The 21,612-nt window shown below is 38.9% G+C and overlaps 2 protein-coding genes and 1 long non-coding RNA gene across 3 annotated transcripts; 1 reads left to right on the top strand and 2 right to left on the bottom strand.

Moving 5' to 3' along the window:
• Positions 1 to 7,787: 7,787 nt before the first annotated feature.
• Positions 7,788 to 9,523, top strand: LOC106086842 (zinc finger protein 234). Its single transcript, XM_013251650.2, has 2 exons — positions 7,788 to 8,013; positions 8,075 to 9,523. Exons 1-2 carry the CDS (start codon positions 7,891 to 7,893, stop codon positions 9,362 to 9,364), a joined length of 1,413 nt encoding a protein of 470 aa, XP_013107104.1. The 5' UTR covers positions 7,788 to 7,890; the 3' UTR covers positions 9,365 to 9,523.
• On the bottom strand, positions 9,412 to 10,339 carry LOC106086843 (large ribosomal subunit protein bL21m). Its single transcript, XM_013251652.2, has 2 exons — positions 10,192 to 10,339; positions 9,412 to 10,121 (listed from the first exon to the last, which is right to left on the bottom strand). The coding sequence occupies exons 1-2, from the start codon at positions 10,256 to 10,258 to the stop codon at positions 9,583 to 9,585; spliced, it is 606 nt and encodes a 201-aa protein (XP_013107106.2). The 5' UTR covers positions 10,259 to 10,339; the 3' UTR covers positions 9,412 to 9,582.
• A 4,646-nt stretch (positions 10,340 to 14,985) lies between these two features.
• On the bottom strand, positions 14,986 to 15,885 carry LOC131994020 (uncharacterized). Its single transcript, XR_009396376.1, has 3 exons — positions 15,738 to 15,885; positions 15,470 to 15,540; positions 14,986 to 15,403 (listed from the first exon to the last, which is right to left on the bottom strand). It is a non-coding gene; the product is annotated as an uncharacterized LOC131994020 (long non-coding RNA).
• Positions 15,886 to 21,612: the final 5,727 nt, after the last annotated feature.

Raw genomic sequence — 21,612 nt, 5'->3', positions numbered from 1 at the left:
AAGATGTTCAATTGGGTTCAAGTCGGGACTTTGAGGAGGAGTTTTAATGACTTTGGGGCAGTTATACAGCATCCACATCTTGGTATTTAAAGCAGAATGTTTGGGGTCATTATCTTGATAATATTGAAAGTTATTACCAAGCCCAAGTTTTACAGCACTATCTTTTAAATTCCTCTTTAAAATGTCAATGTAATACTTATGATCCATTACTCCATTAATAATTTCAAGATTTCCCGCTCCTGAAGACGCCATACACCCCCAAACCATTAAACCACCGCCACCATGTTTTACAGTAGCAACTGTGTTTCGTTCTTCAAGCTCTGTATTTGGTTTTCTGTACACTATGACCTTTCCATCGCACCCAAAAAGATTAAACTTGCTCTCGTCTGCAAAAATGACTGTTTTCCAAAATGATTCGGGCTGTTTTACATACATTTTTGCGAAGTTTAGCCTTTTCACTCGGTTTATTTTATTTATAAAGGGCTTCTTACGTGCAGTTCTTCCTCTGTAACTATGCCTTTTGAGTGTATTTCGAATTGTTTGTGTAGTAACTTCCTTCCCTAAATATTCCATAGTGTTTTTACGAAGAATGGCCGCATTTGTCTTCGGAGTTTTCTGAACTTGCCGCACTAGCCAACGCACATCTCCAACTGAAAGTACTTTTGGTCGACCAGATCTTGGTTTATTGTCAACAGTTTTCGTTTCTGTCCACTTTCTGATGATGGATTGTATAGTAGATCGTGGTCTATTTAATATTTCACTGATAGTTTTTTGAGTTAAACCATCCCTGTGGTGTTTTATTATCAAAACTTTTACCTCATCAGAAACCTCGTTTTGCTTACGACCCATTTTGACAAAAACTATATTTTCAATGAAATTAAATATTTGCTGTCAAGGGCAAAGCCTCCTTTACTAAATAAAACAGAAAAGGGGGATTCCCAAATAATATTTGAATTTGACTTTGATGATAGCACATCAATGATGAATACTTTTTTTGTTCTGTTTTTGGTGTTATTATATAAAATTGCATTTTTTGCGCTAATTAAATTTATTTTTTGAATTTATTTTAAAACATATTACGAAAAATAAACTATTGCATAAAACTGCATTATTTGTTTACTTTAAATTTTCTTCAATTACCCAAAATAAGTGAATTTATTATCAATTTTGCTAATGATGAATACTTCTTTTGACCGCTGTATTTCCTTTCCTTTAGTTTCCATGTTTCTAAATTTATTATTTTTTTAAAAAACACGTGTAACTATCACTTTAACTGAAACTGATCAAAAATAAGAACAAGCATCATAAATTGTTGCAAAACAATGTTGTTGTGATTGCAAGACCAAAAGACAAACACTTGCTTTCATAATCGTTATTGCTTTGTACAGATTTATTGCCATAGCTTGCTATGAAAGGAATATTTTTTATTCATTTATTTTATTTATATACAAATTCTTTCTTATATATGCATCCACATATAACGAATTGTTTTCCACTCCGAGTAAGTACATTCACCGAATTTACCAACCTTTAGCAAGCAAATAAAAAACCAACCAAAAAAGAAATCAGCTGTTCTGCAAATTTTCACTGGAAATCGTTCGCGTACTTTTGCTTGCAATTTTTTTTAAGAGAGTAAAATGGTAACATTCATATTATATTAATCGCAGCCGAATCGAGAGAGATGAGGGGGCAGATGAGGGCAGAAGTGTGCGATGGCTTTGCTAAGCTCATTAGCAGACCGAGAAAGCGATCCGGTGCACGTCGAAGGGGACAGAGGAGTATGTACCGGCAGCGCAATCGGGCGAAAGTGCAGAATACTGGAAGAGATGGAACTGACATTGGATGGAACAGAATCAGACCTCCTGAAGAGCATAACACTGCTAAAATGCTGAAGATGAAAAAGAGCTCCCCGCTTTCGAGTACTCTGGGAAAACCAAGCCAGCCATCCCGCAATGGAGACTCCAGACAGTGTCCTGCGGAGGTAGACAAAGTCGGAACAGGAACGAAAGAGGCGCGCACGGCCCCTGAGTCTTCATGGAAGACTGTGACTTCCAAACTGAGGCCACAGCCATCACGGAAGGGGAAGATGACCGCTGAGAATTGTAAGGAGCCGCCCTTTTAAGCCAGAGGAGCAAAGAAGCACAACAGAGATGAGCTGACTTATGCAGTCATCAATATCGGCTGTGCATCCGGTAGGATTCCACCAGATCATCGGTCCCAAGTGGAGGATCTGGTTAACGATCGGATTTTCGAACATGTGTGTAACTCTGCACCCATCTTCACGTTGGGTTTTGCGCCGGCGGAATGTATTGATACCGTCAAACAGCTCGTCAAAGGTATCCACCCTCCCAAAACTCGACAAAGACGACGGTCTTTATCAACGGACGGGGCAGTAAATTTGAAACGGAACGCATGTTGGGATTCTTGGGCAAGCAAAACCAAGGTTTGATCGCAGAAAAGTGGGAGGTCTTCCATAGGGAGGAGAAGGAGGAAGGAACTCTCCTTGTGGTTGCCATTGATCAAGTCTCCGTGATGAGTTTGGCTAGGACTAAGGCATGGCGCACTACGGGAGCTAAGCTGTCTTTTCAAGATTGGGAAGACTAGGATAGACAAAAATTCTCATTTTGGGACATCAGGCCGTGGAGGGGCAGGTGACTCAATACCGCCCAGCGAACAGGGGGATGACAACGAGACAATCACGGCCTGTCTCAATATTGGAAAGACTAGGATAAGTAAAGATCCTAATACTAAAATATCAGGCAGTACAGTGGCGAGAAACCCGACACAGCCTAACAGACAGGGACCCGACGACGGACCCATCACCGACTTCAAGATTCGGAATACTGGGATAGGTAAGGATCCTAATATTGAATCATTAGGCAGCGCAGCGACGGGAGTCTCAATGCAGCCTAACGAACAGGAAGCCGATGATGGTACCATCACCTACTCCCAAGAAGCCCATTTACTTAAGATTTGGAAGACTAAAATAGACAAAGGTCCTTGTATTGAAACATTAGGCAGTACAGGGAATGAAAACACAATACAGCCTAACGAACAGGGACCCGACGTCGGAATAACCTAATATGATGTCATCAGGCAGTGCTGTGGCAGGAAAGTTAATGCAGTCTAAAGAACAGGGAGCAGACGATGAGATCATCACCTACTCCCAAGGTGATGGGCATCTTTATGACCAATGATTGAGGTAATACAGATAAAACTCCACCGGAGCGAGACTGCTACACACGCTGTGATGGAGTAAATCAGCAAGGGCAAGATTCATATTCCCTTAATTCAGGACCCATGGACGACCCGGAACAAAGTTTCTGGACTGAACCATATCAACTACCAATTATTCTAATTATTATTGAATTATTCTACTAAAGCTGGTACTTATCAGAGGACCTGCGTTCTTTGTCATAAAAATTGGAATTAGTTATTTTCCCCAGAGATGTCAACGTCGAGTGCAACAGTGGTGAGACAGGGAGACGGTGGAGCATACTTGGCATCACTTTATCTGCCTTTCAACTCTCCGAAACCGCCACCCACATCAGAGCTACAACGGCTGGTGAGGAAAGCAAAACAGACAGGAAACGAGGTAATAATAGGGTGCGATGCGAACTCTTACCACATTTCGTGGGCTAGAACCAACACTAATAAGCGGGGCCAAGCCCTGGCAGAGTTCTTGAATGCTAACGACCTAATAACACTTAACATTGGTAACACCGCTACCTCTGTTCATAGGATTAGGGAGAAAGTATTAGATGTGACGATATGTTCGGAAAATCTGGTGGGGTCCTTCAAAGATAGTTGTCCTCATCGGGAAAGGAAAACAGCCCAAAAAAACCCTGGATGACAGGGGAGATTTGCAATATTGAAAAGAGGTCCGCAGACTTTTTAACAGAGCACATCGTTAAAAAGCGGAAGTTTTTTGGGATGTGTATTACAAATGGCACATGGAATACAATAAGATTACCAGAGCGGCAAAACGTGCCTCCTGGAAGCTTTTCTGCGTACAGGTCGTAGCGGTAATGACGTGGCCAAGATAAGAAAGTTTCTCTCAAGCTTTATAATTACGTAATTCATGGTTAAGAAATCCTTGAGGAACTTCAAACCATTTAAGTCTCCCGGACCTGATGGTATGTTTCCGGCGTTTCTACAGAAAGAGGCGCCTCATCTGGCCAATATTTTCACAGCGTGCCTAGGACTTGCATATACTTCGAAAGCCTGGCAGGAGACAAGGTTGGTGTTTATACCCAAGCCCGGCAAGCCAAATTATGCGACACCAAAGGCCTACAGAGTCATAAGCTTTTCGTACTTTCTACTCAAAACTGCCCTGCACGAGGTTATACATAAACAAGTAAAAAGGCGTTAAGTTCGGCCGGGCCGAACTTTGGATACCCACCACCTCGGGAATATACGTAAACCACCATTCATCAAAATCCGGTGAAAATTGTATACCTGAATTTCGGCGACATAGTATAATAAATGCACCTTTTATGGGCCCAAAACCTTAAAAAGAGAGATCGGTCTATATGACAACTATATCCAAATCTTAACCCATCTGTGCCATATTGCAGGATTATGTCGAGGGGCTTAACTTAACTCACTGTTCCAAATTTCGGCGACATCGGACAATAAATGAGCATTTTATGGGCCCAAAACCTGAAATCGAGAGATCGGTTTATATGGCAGCTATATCCAAAATTGGTCCGATCTGCACCAAATTGATGAGGGATATCAAAGGGCCTAACACAATTTAGTGTCCCAAATTTCAGCAAAATCGGAAAATAAACGTGGCTTTCATGGGCCTAAGACCCCAAATCTGAGGATCGGTCTATATGGCAGCTATATCCAAATCTAGACCGATCTGGGCTAAATTGACGAAGAATGTCGAAGGGCCTAACACAACTCCCTGTCCCAAATTTCAGCAAAATCGGATAATAAATGTGGCTTTTATGGGCCTAAGACCCTAAATCGCAGGATCGGTCTATATGGCAGCTATATCCAAATCTGAACCGATCAGAGCCAAATTGACGAAGAGTGTCGAAGGGCCTAACACAACTCACTGTCCCAAATTTCAGCAAAATCGGATAATAAATGTGGCTTTTATGGGCCTAAGACCCTAAATCGGAGGATCGGTCTATATGGCAGCTATATCCAAATCTGAACCGATCAGAACCAAATTGACGAAGGGTGTCGAGGGGCCTAACACAACTCACTGTCCCAAAATTCAGCAAAATCGGAGAGTAAATGTGGATTTTATGGGCCTAAGACCCTAAATCGGAGGATCGGTCTATATGGCAGCTATATCCAAATCTGAACCGATCTGAACCAAATTGACGAAAGATGTCGAGGGGCCTAACTCAACTCACTGTCCCAAATTTCAGCAAAATCGGATAATAAATGTGGCTTTTATGGGCCTAAGACCCTAAATCGCAGGATCGGTCTATATGGCAGCTATATCCAAATCTGAACCGATCAGAGCCAAATTGACGAAGAGTGTCGAAGGGCCTAACACAACTCACTGTCCCAAATTTCAGCAAAATCGGATAATAAATGTGGCTTTTATGGGCCTAAGACCCTAAATCGGAGGATCGGTCTATATGGCAGCTATATCCAAATCTGAACCGATCAGAGCCAAATTGACGAAGGGTGTCGAGGGGCCTAACACAACTCACTGTCCCAAAATTCAGCAAAATCGGAGAGTAAATGTGGATTTTATGGGCCTAAGACCCTAAATCGGAGGATCGGTCTATATGGCAGCTATATCCAAATCTGAACCGATCTGAACCAAATTGACAAAAGATGTCGAGGGGCCTAACTCAACTCACTGTCCCAAATTTCAGCAAAATCGGATAATAAATGTGGCTTTTATGGGCCTAAGACCCTAAATCGTCGGATCGGTCTATATGGGGGCTATATGAAGATATAGTCCGATATTGCCCATCTTCGAACTTAACCTGCTTATGGACGAAAAAAGAAGCTGTGCAAAATTTCAGCTCAATATCTCTATTTTTAAAGACTGTAGCGTGATTTCAACAGACAGACGGACGGACATGTCTAGATCGTCTTAGATTTTTACGCTGATCAAGAATATATATACTTTATAGGGTCGGAAATGGATGAAATGGCATCGAGGGGGCTTTTAACAATGTGCGGACCGACACACTGATCCAATCCTTAGACCAGTACCAGGTGGACCCGGTCCTTAGAGACTGGATAAACCATATGCTAAGGAACAGGTGGATAAATTGTGTGTCCCATGAATAAGGGAGAAAGTGGGACAAGGCCCGCCACAGGGGGCATTTTATCTCCACTCCCATGGGTGGCAACCATAAAAGACCTATTATGGATGCTGACTGGTGAGGGATTTGGGATTTGAACCCGTCTGCTACGCAAACGAAGTTATAATACTTCTAAGGGGTAAGGCTCCTAACGAACTATGCAGAAGGGCCGAAAGGGTCTTGCATAGGGCATATGACTGGGCTATACCCAGAGATCTCAATGTTAACCCAGAGAAGACTGAAATATGCCTGTTCACGAGGAAAACGAAGGTGGGCCAATTTAACGCACCACGTGTCCCCAATAAGCCGATTTCGATATCTGACAAGGTCAAACACTTAGGTGTGATCTTGGACAGGAAACTGAATTGGAAGTGTCACATTCAGGAGCGTACTGAGAAGGCTGACAGATGTTGGGCACTATGTAGACGAGCCGAGGGTAGTCCACTGGCTCTACAGGAGCGTGATTAGATCAGTACTTACTTACGCCTTAGTAGTTTGGTGAACTGCTATGGAGAAAAAGTGCAACATAAGGGCCATACAACAGGTTCAGAGAACATGTTGTCTTGGCATAGGCGAAGCGATGGAACCACGCCCACTAGGGCACTGGAGACTATTCTAGAAATGAGATGAGGCAGCCACTGCGGCTATGGCGGCTTGACGGCGGTCCTCTGACCTTCACCGCCAAATCATCAGCCCTTTCATTCCCCCTTACTCCGTTATGACCCGGCACCCAAACGATGCGGATTTTGCCATCCTCAGAGAAGGCGTTAATCTCCTTCTTACACTGCAAGACTGTTCGTGACCTTACCGTCCTGGTTGTTATTGCCCTTATGGCCATTTGACTGTCCGTAAAGATGCTCACACTCGACGTCCTCGCGTTAGCACCGCACCACTTCATGCATTCCATGATCGCCCGGATCACCGCCTGTAGGACCAAATTATGGTCAAGCAGTCTAAAACAGATCTCAGTCCCTGGGTTCTCAATGTAGACCCCCAGGTCCACTCTGTCCTTTAGCTTTGACCCATGATCTTCCAGTTGGCAACACTAGGGTTCCGTCAATCCAAGACTGTGCCGATGGCAGCACTCCCCTCGCCTTCAAGGTTCATCGCAGGTTTCATCAGAAACCTCTTCCCTTCCTTCCAGGTTTCCTATCGTCGCCTTGATTATACCGCGATGGTATTAGCTGCTGCTATCCTTAATGCATTCTCCCATCGCCTTCAACCTAACCTAACTCTTGCTCTCCTGCAAATTTTTACTGGAAACGTACCCGTGAAGAAAATATTTTCCCAGAATTTATGGCAACACATATGTTTATATGCCGCATATGGCAACTGGAAACGTAGCAGACCTATTGTATGTGAAAAAAATCGTGATCTGTCGTGAAGAAAGCCAGACCAACAGTAAAATATTTTCTCAGAATTGATGGCAACTCAAATGCTTATATGACGCATATGGCAATTCCAATCTGCTTGCTTCTCCTAAAATAGTCTTGGCAACTCTGCATTCGTACTTATTGTTATTTTTACGACTTGACTTAATAAAAAGACTCCAGACTGTTGTTATTATTACTGATTTTTGAAATAACTTTATTTTAAGTTAAAAGTAATGATAGAACCATCAAGGTACTGTCGATTGTGTTTAGAATCAAGTGATCCAATATCCTCCATATATTTGCATGTGCAACAGAAGTATTTACCAAGTGTAATAGAGAATCTCTGTGGGGTGGTAGTAAGTAAAGACCTGATGATAGTGAGGGTGATTTATACTATTTTAACTCAATAATACACAGATATCGCCGTACGAGGAGCCTGGAGCTTTAGTTTGCAACGAATGCTCCATTTCTATTTTAAATGCTGACGAAATTGTAGCGAAATGTCTGGAATCAAATAAGCTATTGGAAGATAGAAGAAACGTTTTTAAAAAAATTGAAAAGTTGCATCAAAACCAATATGAGCATCAACAGCAGTATAGCAAGGCTAAAAAGGAGGAAGAATGGTTGTCGCCTCATAGCGTCCCATTATGCAAAGAAGAACAAGAAGAAAACATATTTGATGAAGTTTTAGAAGACCAACAGTCCTACAACTACTCCGACAACGACGTTATTAATCCGGAAATGTTAGTTGAGTCCATATTGGAAAACTCTCTGCATGATTCGGATGGAAAAACCAACACAACCAACAAACGTAGATCTCGGAAGAAATTGAAAAAAGTCCACGTAGATGAGACTTGCAATGACTTTAGTCAAAACCCTGCCGCTTTAATGTACCAAAGTCATTTTAAGACAAGCAAACCAAAGAAATCTTTTACACGTAGCCGAGAACAGTATTTGAAGCGCAAAATTCGTAACTATCCTGTAAAAGAACCGTTAACACTTATCGGCGGAGAAGGTGTAGTACGAAAACGTAAACCCAAATCCTATCATAGAGCAATACCTAACTTTTACTTTCGCTGCGAGCTTTGTCATGAATTCGAATCCAATGTCGCTTCTTATGCGGTTACACACCTTACAACCGTACATGACATCAAAAGACCAGCAATATTTCGGTGTTCGCTGTGTGACGCCAAACCTTTTATTAAAAATCAATCCCTACAAGAGCATATTGCTACCATACATGAGCAGCAACCAAAAAAACGAAATTTTGCGTGTCCGGAATGTGGCAAAACTTTTATTAAAAATTGTCATTTACAAAAACATTTGCTCTCTGTACACAAAATAGGTGAAATGCCTTATCGATGTAATATTGTGCAATGCGGCAAGGGTTATGTAGACGCATATGCATTGAAGATGCACTTGAAGCAGACGCATCAACAGGTACATCCCGAGATCTTAGAAATTCATAGAACTCAGCTTTGTGTAGATGACAAATCTTTAAAGAATCATACAATGGATATATCTCACGATGCGCAATGCTACAACTGTTTGCAATGTGGTTACAATTTTAGACAAAAGTCAAGATATGAGGCGCACATAAGGCGGGCCACATGTAAACCACCTTGTTTTGTGTGCCGCTTTTGTGAGAGGACCTTTGTCAAATTAGTACAGCTAGAAGAACATCAAAGAGAAAATCATAGTGTTTAAAACAGTCTCAAGTATTTTTTATAAAATCAACTATTTTTGGTTATATCTTAATTTTTTGTATTCCTTTTATTTATTTTTACAACTGAAGTGCGCAATCTTAGATTAGTAAAACTACATGTAGTGTAGATACCGAATAAATGTTTTAGCTAAAAAAAACTAATAAAAAAATCTAACCAGCGTGCCCATTTACCAGGCTCTTCGAATTACTCAACAAATTTTTAGAATATTCTATTTTCATTAAGTGGGTGAGAAGAAGGTTTATGAACTTGTTGTTTTACTTCTATTGAATTAATGCGAATCATGGTGTATGGCGACCTTTGGAAATTAATGCGTAAATATTGCTTTCTTCGCTTCTTTTTGAAATGAGTCTTTGTATGTGATAAAGTTTTCTCAATTATAGTTGCCTTGACATCGACCAAACCGGAATCCAACAATGGTGCTCCAATCAAAGTGAAATCATTAGCGCCGGCTAACATTACTTTCTCCAAACGTATTTCATCGCCAATAGTTGGTGGCCAATACCCTTCGACTATTATAATATCGCCGTCTGTCACCTTAAATTGCTTGCCACAGAGGTGAACAACCGCAAACATACGACCTTCTTCATTTTTAGCCAATTGCTGGTTGACCTTATCGAAAATGTTTTTGCATTCAATTTGTTCTTCATTGGTGACTTTAGTCTCCTGCACGTTGTCGAGTACTTCTAATTTGGTCTGTTGACAAAATCGTGGCGTAACACTCAAAGATCTCATCGAATCTAAAAACAAGAGGATGCACATATGCTTAAAGTTGCTCGAGTACGTTTTGTTAGTAATCTGCATACGTACTTGTTATGCTATTGATGAGACAAGGTTGACGCGCTATTGTTAACAAATTTCGCGCCAGAAAAGCCATGATTTGTTATATTTTATTTAAAAAAATACTGATTTCCTCGCTTTGGCTATCTATCTGAAGTCTATGAAATAATAAAATGACTGCAGCATGAAACAGCTGTTCAGGGTGTGGAAATAAGTCTCATTTATAATATGGTGAGTAAATGTGGTAATCACCACAGACAGGCTTGCATTTCGTTTAGAAAGGGGTCGTTCGTATTTTAGTAACTGATATTCTTCACGACAAATGTAATTAAGGGTAGTGGCATATTGAAGTTGGAAAATGGTCTAGAAAAGAGTCTACAAGGTTATGGTTAACAACTATAGGAGAGCTGACACGAAGTGTTATCGAATTCAAAATTAGTAAGATGAGCCTATTCGAATTGCCAAAGCGCATTTTGGTCCGATTGTCCAGATTTCTTATTTACGGCAAAGTGTTAAAAAAACCCATCGTAGCGCAAAGGTTAGCATGTCTACTTATATAAGAAAAATCGGCGGTGGTTGTTCCCTCCCAATGTTGACGACATTTGTGAGGTACTACGTCATGTAAAAACTTCTCGCTAAAGTGGTGACGCACTTCGGTACGCCGTTCGAACCATGGCTGCGGAATCGAGCAATTTTGCTCGGGTTCAGAGACGAACAAATTATCACGACTCCAACTCCGGACAAAGTATTGGGTTTTTCAATAAGAGCGCTACAAAAGTTTTTTTTGTAAATAAAACGAAAGTGGTTGTAGATATCAATGAAATTTGATTTCTTGATATAGAATGTCCACCACGAGCATGCTCACGTATCGAATGGATGCATTACCGCATCCGAAAGCTGTCGTTTCGAAATTTTTTAAATAGTTACCGATTTTTTTTTTGTAAATCAGAGTTGATTTGAGCATATGTTTGTGGCAAAACAAAACAACACAAATACATAAAATAACAATTAACATCTACCCGCCTTTTGAAAAACGTGTATTGATTGAAATTTTTGGAAACAAATGTAAATTTGTAAATAAAAAAAGCTTCGCTACATTCCTTTTGTTGTGCTTATCGTCCTGATTCTAAAGATGTCTATATCTTTGGCGTATTCCTAGAGAAATGACTATGACAAAATGTCGTCAGTCGGGAGTTCAAAATTAATAAGTTAATTATTATGTTGCCAATGTTAAAGTAAATTTACTATGTTGCCAAAAAAAGCAAGTGGTTTCTAATTTTACTTAAGCAAATTCAGATAATATTAATTTTCTATAGTTTAGTGCTGAGATCAAGAAGCATGCCAAGTTCTTCCAATCTGTTTCCTGTCTTCCATCCAAGATGTTGATAACTTCGTTGTCAGCTAGCAATGGTTTATTGAAGAAACATACCCCGTATGCTCTGAGAATTGGAAATGTTGTATTGTTTCTTTATCTTGTAGATTACATAACGTACAAGTTTCCCCTCTTGAACGATCAAAACTGTTGCCATTTAGCACTATTAAATCAGAACGAGCTTTAAAAATCCATGTTATCTCGTTTTGAGTATATGCATCCTTCACATAGAGTTTCCCTCTAGTATGGTCTAGGAATCTGTATATTCGCGATTGACTCTCCAGCGCTTTTCGAAATCGTTCATTAGCGTAAGTTGCTTCAACATGTTTTAGCAATATCTCGTTATACTCTATCCATTCATGTTCTCTTGCATCAGGATTATGTGTTACTATGCTTAGACTATCTGCCAAATCTTTTAAACCTTTGGCCCAGAATATATTTCTAGATAAAATAATTTTTGACAAAACGTGCGGTAAGCGGTTTGTTCCATATTTAAACAAGGTTTTCGTTACATAATTTAAATGCATTTCAAGCGTGTATAGGTGGCCATTTTTAATTCCAAATTCAATTTCTAAGGCATAGTTTGGTGTTGAATCCGGCAGATTCATTATTTTCTTAAGGAAATGTCGCTGAAGCATATCTACTTGATCAAAATATGTGTAACCCCAGATTTGAGATGCATATGCTTGTATTGATCTGCAGACCACCAAAAACAGCTTCCATTTGCTTTCCAGAGTCACATTTTTTGAGCTAAGAAAACTTTGCCATGTCATATTTATGGCGCATTTTGCTTCATTATTTCTTTTTTGGATGTGCCTTGTAAAGGTCATTCGAGGAGTTAATATTACCCCTAGGTAATTATATTCGGGAACTATTTCAATGTCGTACCCTCTGAACTTCCAGTTTTCGTGCCGTCCTAGCCGACCCCCATTTCTAAACACCACCATTTTGGATTTACTTAGATTAATATGCATATTCCACAATTGACAGTAGCTATCTAACTTTTCAATCATACTGCTCATTACTTCCGGTTCTTCCGCCAATAGCACAATGTCGTCTGCATATAACAGAACCCTGATATTGTGCCCATCAATGTTTATGCCACCCTCTATGACATCATGCAGATCATTTACATAAAGCGAAAACAAAAGAGGTGAAAGGAGACATCCCTGCTTCACTCCAGATTTTGTGTCAAAATATTCTGACAATTCCTCACCAGTCCATACTGCTGCTTTTGTGTTTTTGTATATTTCCGATATCATTTTAATAAATTTGTATGAGAGGCCAATAGTATGCAGTTTATATAATAGTGACTTTCTTGGGACCGTATCAAAAGCTGCTTTAAAGTCAACGAAGAAAGCGTACACTTTTCTTCGCTCAGCTAATTTAATGTTGACTATGGCTGACAAATTATAAATGTTGTCTGCAGTGGAGTACCTCCTTCTGAATCCAGCCTGATACTCGACAATTATTTCCTTAGCTTCAACCCACGCCTGTAACCTATCATTCAGGACTCCCATAAAAATCTTAGCCGATGAGTTCATAAATGATATTCCACGGTAGTTATTCACTTCATTTACTGGTCCCTTTTTGTAAATAGGAATAATTATAGTTTTTTCCAGAAACTCTTCCACCTTAGCTTCAGAAAACATCTTATTGTATAAACGTGCTAGCGTTATAAAAAGTTCCTCTGTGCCATTTATGAAGAATTCATACGATATTCTGTCTTCTCCTGGTGCTTTATTCGGTTTGACTGCTCGAAGTACTTTTTTGATTTCTTCCACAGTTATATCTGCGTCCAGAAACTGATCTTGAGTCAAAAAAGGTGCGTATAATATTTCTGAACATGTTTGAGCCGGATTAAGTAATGATATAAAATAATCTTTAAATATGTTTGCCGAGATATTTGCACCTATACGAAGATCTTCGCCCCTTATTTCCTTCACTAAGCTCCACCATTCCTTGCCGTTATTAATGGTGTTTATTTTAAAGAGTAAATCGTTATTATAGTTGGTTTTGCAAATTTGACATACTTCTTTATATTTTGCTTGGGCTTTTAAATATTTGGACTTATCGGAATGTAATTGTGATTTCCGAAAGTTATTTAGAAGATCAAAAGCCTTTTTCCTAGCCCAATGGCATCGTTCATTGTACCACTTATTTTTTTGGAGAAAGGCACGAGTGGAGACAGACGAAGGTGCTGACCGTTCAATTATCTTCGTTAATTCAGTAATATTTGGGACATTTTCAGAATTTGCTTGTAGATTAGTGTTTAGGCTTCTTTGGTATTGTTGCTTTTGAGAATCCTTCCATTTTAACTTCGGCAGTAAAGCTAGTTTTTTAGTAGACATTGCTTCGGTGTTGAAACCCATTTCAAGTACAATAGGGAGATGATCCGACCATATTTTTTCTTCTATAGAGAATTTATTTACATACCACAACAAGTTTGCGGATACTGCACATATATCGTTAACCGTGTTGCATGGCCCTCTGCGGCTATTGTCTGCCCTGCCACGGGTGTATTCTGAAGAGCCCCAGCAATTGGGGATGGCCAGAGGGCTGTACTGGTCGGTTTGCCTTCATGTGTTGTGCTTTGCCATTTCATGTGTTTAGATTCCCTACCATATGGGAGTCGGGGTTGGCTCGTATGTCTCAATGGGGCTATGTATGTGTGATGCATGAGAAGGTAAATGCGGCGGTGTGACCGGTATGGGGAGTGAACGGTATGGTTGGCGATCTCATGTGTCGGGAATCAATTTAATTTATGCTTAAACGTCCAGATATTTGTGGGCTGTGTTTTTTTTTATTCTGACAGTTCCAATAATTAAATAATTTGCCAATTATGTTGGGCACGTGGTGGTTGGTCAGTGGACAGAATATTCTGACGACGCAGAGTTATCGATTATGATTCACATCGAGTATCGATTTGTGAATATTCGGAGGACGGGTACTGGGTACACCCACAATGACCGTACGTCACGACGCCTTACGACGTGTGCGTTGGGGCGTAATAAGGAATGTTAATAATGATGTTCATAGGAATATGATCAGAATGATTTAATAAATTTCATTTTTAATTATTTGCGGAGTTTTTGGTTTTAAAAAGGTGTATGGCCCAGTGGGTCAGATAGCGTGGATGGTAATGCAGGAAATATTAGTACGAGAAATCGTACGACTTATCGTTGGTCTATGGTTTGAAATGGGATGACGGTTAATCTAATGATCATTCCCAATAGAATGACAGGGACGGTCAAGAAGACGGCAGAAGGTGAAACGCCAAGAAAATTTGGGAAAACGCCTTGGAAAAATAGGCGTCTGGCGCGAAAAATACGGACCATATAAATAGACGACGAGAAAATTCCAGCTTCATTGTACATCAGTGGACCGACTGTAACAAGTGTTTTGGTTTCAATCCAGAGGGATTGCCAATTGTAAAAGAATAACGTATCAAAGACTTTGTGTGTGAACTTTTATTTGTGTATCATACAATGTGAGTAGCCAAATTAAAAGTGGATGTTTGACCGATGTAGTGAATGTTTCGTGGTGTTTGGTTTCTATTTTCTTCGTATAGATAAACAAAATTTGGAACTGCACTGGCCTTCCTTGTAGAGTGGACGGAGGCCAGTGTCATTATTTTTTTTTCTGGTTTGGTCAACGAGCAGAGTGCCTCTTTGGTGAAGTGTTGTGCCCAGCAGATTTGCAAGTACTTTTGCCGTGTGAATCCGATTTATGTTAAAAGTGTTGCTGGCGTTAGAGTTGTATCCCACGAGGAAGTTTGGCCGTTGGGAGATATATGATTAAAGCTCGACTGCGAAGTTTCCATCTAAGAAGATTTCGCCTGGCGCTTCCCCTCCCGCTGTTACAGTCCCTCTAAAACAAGAGAAAAGCTCAAACCAATCAGAAATTTGCCGTGTAAATTAAGGTAAAAAGACTTACCGTAACTGTGTGTCCGTCTATATGTACTGGTGTAGAAAAACCATTGTTATAATTTGATGACTACGATAAATCTGCAGAAAAGAAATTAAAAAAAAATAGTATTAGTTATTAGTAGAAACTAAGTAAAGAAAAGATGTATAAAAAGTTATAGTGGATAGTTTATCTTAGGGAATAGGGAAATAAAGAAAAATCAAAGTGTAAAGAAATAATACTGGCTGGTAAAAAGAATTTAAAGGCTGAGGGAATCAGAGAAAAAGGGGTTTAGCACCTGTGATTATTTGTGTGTTTTGGTAGCAATAAAGTGGTTGCTATTCCGCCTAATCGAGCTCCATTAGTCGAGGTTAGATTGAGTTAGCAAAAGCGCTAAACTAAGAGGCGAATCGTATTGCAGGACTAAGGGCAGTTTTTGATCTATGGTTAACTCCAGAGTGAGCCAACGTTAATGAAAAGAAACTAGTATTGTTTTCTAATGTGGTAGCTATATATAAAAGAAGGAAAATTTACATGTTATAATATATTAAGTTATTAGTCTAGAAAAAGAAGAATATATCGATAGAATCAAAATTTATTAATTCATTTACCACCATTTTTAATCCTTAATAAATAATTATGTTTGTTTAATGTAGTAATATTAAAATAATGATGTTTGTGTAAACCTTTCAGTGGAAGGGGATTGAATGAGGTAAGTGTGTAAATAAAGTGTGTGGTCATTGGGGTCCGAATAAAATTGTATCTATAGGAGCCTTCGGACCAAGGAAGGGGGGGCCCAGTGCGGGACACTTCTATCAAAGTTCCTGTGTCAGTGCAGTGTGGTTGTGAGTTGTGTTTAGTGGATCGTTTAATTCTTATCTTGTTATTCCTCTGGGATTGACTTGGCGGGTTGAGTTCCCATGGCCCGTTGCGAGTGATTGAGCTAGACGGAAGGCCAATAGTCATCGCCGTTATAGAGGTACATAACAACCGATTGCCCAAGATTGCTGATATAGGTAAATTCGCCTTCTTCATCGCCGAGAGTTTGACCATTAAGTAAAATCAAATTGTAGTCATCGCAAAATTCTAACAATTTACGCCCTTTCGAATTAACTTCTTTATCCCGCGACTTACGCCTAATTAAGCCTGATATAAAATTGGATCTGTTTATTGCCGTAATATCTTGCTGATTTTCTCCGATTCTTACATTCATGTCCCCGATAAACACAGGGTTATTTATTTCATTATCAGCTACAAAAGATTTCAACCGTCGGAACTCAGAATCCCAATCTGCCCCTCTTATGTATACCGGGATAATATTGAACATCAAATTTTGCATTAATATCTTTAAAATTTTGATAGAACCGCCGGATACGAATTCATACTTAAGTCCTTTTTCATGCACTTTTGAATTTACAGCAAGCATTATTCCACCTTTTGCTCTACCGTAATTGCTGTCCCTTTCAGCATAATCCCAATAAATTGTGAAACCAGGAAAATACTTTTCAGACTGCTTAGTTTTATTTTGCGTGATATGTGTTTCAATTAAAAAAAAAAAATATATCAAAAATTTTTAGATATTCGAAAAATGTTGGAAATAATAATTTATTCTGCAATCCGTTGATGTTGTAAGCTGCTATTAGCATTTTCTGTTTTTCCAATCTAGCACCGACTTCATGTTTGTTTGCAGCAGAAAGGGGTTTTATTAGTTTTTTGAATTAGTAGTTAATATTTCATACATATCGTTAAATCTAGCCTTCTTCAAGTCTGGGCCGTATAGCATTTTAAATATTTCCTCCGCAGGCTGGTTTCCACACATCAACTCGTTCTTACTATTCCATTGGAATCTTTTGTTGGATATAAGCATTTTGTCGTCCCGAACAGTAATTTTGTGCTTATTACTGTCTGCCAATATTAGTCTTCTTAAAGCTAGCATGGCTTTCTTATTTTTTTGTCTTCTGGGATTTAAATCTCTGTCTATAGATATAGATGTTCCGGCTAAGTTTTTTGTAGTATGTAATACTTGGTTTACGACCGTTTCATTTTCAAATTCCGCTATATGTAATTGTGTACGTGTTATTTCTAACCGCAACAATCTGTGCTGAAGATATTTTAGCTTTTATATTAAGGTTTTCTTCACACACTTTCAAAACAGAGTCCACTGGTGTCTTCTCAAAAACCAGGCCTTTAAATACCAATTTCGTATTTTTAATCTGATGCTCTAGCCATCGTATATTGTTTTCATCATCCTCTATTTTGTGTTTTAAACATCCTATTTCCTCTTTTAATTTTATGTTTTCGGATTTTAGTGTCCCGATTTCCTCGCATACATTATTTATGTCTGATTTGATGGATTCCAAATCCTTCTTAGTTGGAAGATTTTCAAGCTTTTCCTCCAACAAGGAGTTCATGGTAAACTTCATCATTTCTATTAATTCACCAACTTCCATATTTCCAACTGGTTTTTTAGACATGTTCCTGTATATATTAATAATGTAAACATGTAAATTTATATTATTAATAACAAATGCGTGTTATTAAGATTTACAGGGCAGTTGACACAAAGTGTTTCGAATTCAAACGACCCCATTGGTTGGTGTGAAAATAGTTTTATTGATTCAAATGACAAACATGTGTGGTAGTAATCTAAATTTCAGAATCCATTCGCTTTTGCCCTATATGACTACCTTTTGCTGTTGTAGCTATGTATATTTGTATGTGGAGGTAGCAATTCTCGTCAAGCTCATAGATCATCGATCGCCGTGGGAGTGTTTTAGCTACTGGTTATTTATAGTCGCCTTGTCATATCGAGTAACACTGACACTCAGTATTGAAGCAAGAGTCGTTGACGCCCGGTCACTCGATACCGCGGATTGTCCGCGACTGCAACTGCAGCTCTGAAAATATCCTGGGAATAAACTCCCTCGAATAAAATCTTCCTATTCTGATTGAATGGGGAGAAGAAAAATTTGCGAGAGGGAATTTCGAATTGTCGAAAACAGCTGTTTTGCTTCAGCTGTTATTGACTAAAAATGTTACTATAATATTTTTGAAAAAAAAAAAATTTAATGGAAAAATAACCACAAAAAGTTATAAAGGTTGTTAAAAAGTTTACAAGCATGTTGAGTGTTGCTTTTGTAATGTTTGTTTTCCTTTTTGTAGTTTGATAGTGCACAATTATGGCCAAATTTCTGTGTTGTGATAACAACTTTCCGTCCTCACCCAACAATCGTTGGCTAAAATGAGATGCTTCCAGAGTGGTCTGGTGGACGTTGGCGTCCACTCCTTGCCAAAAGGAGTTTAGGTAGCTGAATCTACCGGATCGTTCTTGGGAAGAACTGCTTAAGTAATATAGAGGTTTGCTTAGAATACGTCGCCATGAACGCTGTGGTAGTCTGTCTGATATGCTGCTTTATCTAAAGACCTATATTTATGCAGCTAGAACTTGAATATCGAATCGACATTTCGGGCGGCAGCCGCTTTTCTTATTGGTTGAGACGGCTGTTAGACTATGGATTTATACCCCTGTGGCGCGGACGTTGCCAAATGTGGCAGTATTCTTTTGTACTGATGGTCTAAAGTGTAATGTAATAAACAGGCAGAAGACTTCTTGCATATAAATGAGCGCTGCCTGATTCTACTTTAAGCTCAATAATAAGGGACCTTTTTTTAGTATCACTTTACAAAATCTCTTAATATATATGGGTCTAAGGATATTATATTATGAATTACATGCTGATACCTATGTATATCCCGTGGCAGCCGGATGTACGTTCCGGATTGACCCGATGAAGTCCTTCATCAGCAAGGGCTGTTGCCTCGGTCTACGACACACTGCTACAACAACAACATGCAAGTGTATATTCATTTAATAATTCTAGAATTTTCGTCTTTTATGGTCAATAAATCTGAAAACTTATGCAAATCTTCTGTGGTGGGTACATGACATTTAAGCTGGTAGAACTTAACAAAATTTGTCCTTGTTTTTGATGAAAGTGAAATGAAAAAGTGAAGTGAAAAATAATTTCGGTACATAATAAATTGTTCGTAAATAATAAGTGGTACATATTTTTTATGAAAACAATTAAATTCGTAATTTTTTATACCTACTCCCTTCCATTTGTTTAGGGGAATTTTGCCAAATTTTATCGTCTCATTCTCCCTTTTATTTCGATTCAGAATACCTACTTTTTTCCTGGGATACATTTCCCATTTTCGAAGTTTGTTTAGAATAAAGGAATAGGGAATAAACTCCCAGAAAATTGTTATTCAGAATAGGGGAAAAGGGAATAGAAAAAATTTCCAGGGAAATGATATTCAGAATAGGGCTGTAAATGAAGTGCGGAGCAAGATTTTCGGTGCCGCGTCTTGTTGGTTTTTCCATGGTCGAAGACCGAAATGTTTACGTGCCCACGGCTACCGTTTATACTGCTCTTTAAATACGGATTTAATGGCTCGATCATCTGTGTTCCCCTTACAAGATCAATTGACGAGAGCCTTATATCCAGATTAAATTAGCAGTGTAAACGGGGTTTTAAGTCGCATTTATTTTGACTCATTTGCGCTAAACTTCAAAGGTGGTCATGTCTACCGCTGTACCACCAAAGCTGCAATTGGCTAATTCTTATATTTCTCCTAGATTTGTCATCATTTGTGGGTGGCCTATAGGAATTTAACTAAAGAGACTATTCCTCGCCTTTTATATTTTACCTTCCCTTGATTATAATTCAGCAACATGTTTTTGGCAAATTCGGATAGCCATGAATTGAGCCATTTAATCATTTTGTCTCCCATTTATTTTGTATAAATTAGTCCTTAATACGGAAGAAGTGTTCATTTCCCTTTTTATATTATAATTATACTCAAATACTCACATTTTAAAATATGTTTTAACTATTTATATCAAGTAACAATTCTATTCGATTGCTCCTGAGCTCACGAGTGGATTTTGAACAGCTAATACTCGATTATGCACTCGTTAACGAATGCTATAATCTCGAATTTCGATAGTACTTAATTAGTAACGAATGGGGGAATGCCCAAACAAATTTGGCCCCAGAACGGGTTTCAAGCATAAATCGGCCGATACCGCTGTAATTTTCGCGTTCGATGTTCGAACGAAGTTCATCAATCGTCGATGGGTTGTTGATATATCGATGCGGGTAAGTGCAATTTCCCAACAACAGAAACATAAATTGCTCTATCTGTCAAAATTGGTGTTTAGTGCAACTCTGATTTTATGTATGTTACTAGTTCGCGCCACTTTTCGTTGAGTGTGTGTATAATGGTTCTCAGCTATAATGCACACACACCACTGAATGTTATGAAAAAACGAAAAAACGTTCGCTGTATGTTACCTCTTCGTTTTATTATGGTGCAAATGCTTATTGGTAGTTTATAAAGCTATAACTTTTTGTGAAAACGGCTTAAAGTGTATTGCGATAGATTTGCGATTCTCATTCAATAAATAATATTTGATAAAAAAAACTAGTTTCACTTAAACGGTGGTACTATGTTCGCTTTTCGCGGTGAAAATCCATATAAAAAAGCGAAATTGGAAATTTCGCATTAAGCGACGCCCAAGGAAAGCACAATCACAATCGTTTTGAAACACACGCAAAAATAAAACGCTATCGCTGAGGACCTCATTGCAACTCAACGTTATTAGCATTGGCGACACACCAACAACTTGCGCCCTAGGAAGATGTTAAAGTGCATAGAATATTATAAAAAAGCAATAATATATGATAAAAATAGGTTTGGTTAAATTTAAATGTTTGGTGTTTTTACGATGGTTGGGGAATGGGAGGTGGTTTTGATGATTGTTCGCCCCGCTGACGATGCGAGTGGAAACAAGCTAAGAGCAAAGCGCGGTTCGACCTTGAAGGCTCTGTTGTCATAGCCGATTGACCGCAATACTTACGCTTAGTCGCTTGGTTTTAACAAATTGCTCATCCCAACAATCAGCCAAATTTGGCAAAATATATATCTAATATTCGTTATAATTACGCCACACATGCTGAGATAAAATGTTGAATACCTTAAATCAGCATTAATCAATCCTTTTAATAAAGTTTTTTTATAGGCATACTTCCGATTCTACAAAAGCAGTTGACGTCAATACAATGTTAACAGAGCCGCCAGGACTACGCAAAAATAGTTCCAAATTCCAT

Source organism: Stomoxys calcitrans, chromosome 1, assembly GCF_963082655.1.
Source record: "Stomoxys calcitrans chromosome 1, idStoCalc2.1, whole genome shotgun sequence".
NCBI lineage: Eukaryota > Metazoa > Arthropoda > Insecta > Diptera > Muscidae > Stomoxys > Stomoxys calcitrans.
The sequence above is the reverse complement of the archived record's forward strand: the minus strand, read 5'-3'. Positions and strand labels throughout refer to the sequence as shown.

What these genes read in the sequence shown, in the direction of transcription:
- LOC106086843 (XM_013251652.2), bottom strand. Translation starts at nt 10,258, where the DNA reads ATGGCTTTTCTGGCGCGAAATTTGTTAACAATAGCGCGTCAACCTTGT. An exon ending in TCTCATCAATAGCATAACAA is followed by an intron (nt 10,122 to 10,191) that starts GTACGTATGCAG and finishes TCTTGTTTTTAG; the next exon opens with ATTCGATGAGATCTTTGAGT.
- LOC106086842 (XM_013251650.2), top strand. Translation starts at nt 7,891, where the DNA reads ATGATAGAACCATCAAGGTACTGTCGATTGTGTTTAGAATCAAGTGAT. An exon ending in AGAATCTCTGTGGGGTGGTA is followed by an intron (nt 8,014 to 8,074) that starts GTAAGTAAAGAC and finishes AATAATACACAG; the next exon opens with ATATCGCCGTACGAGGAGCC.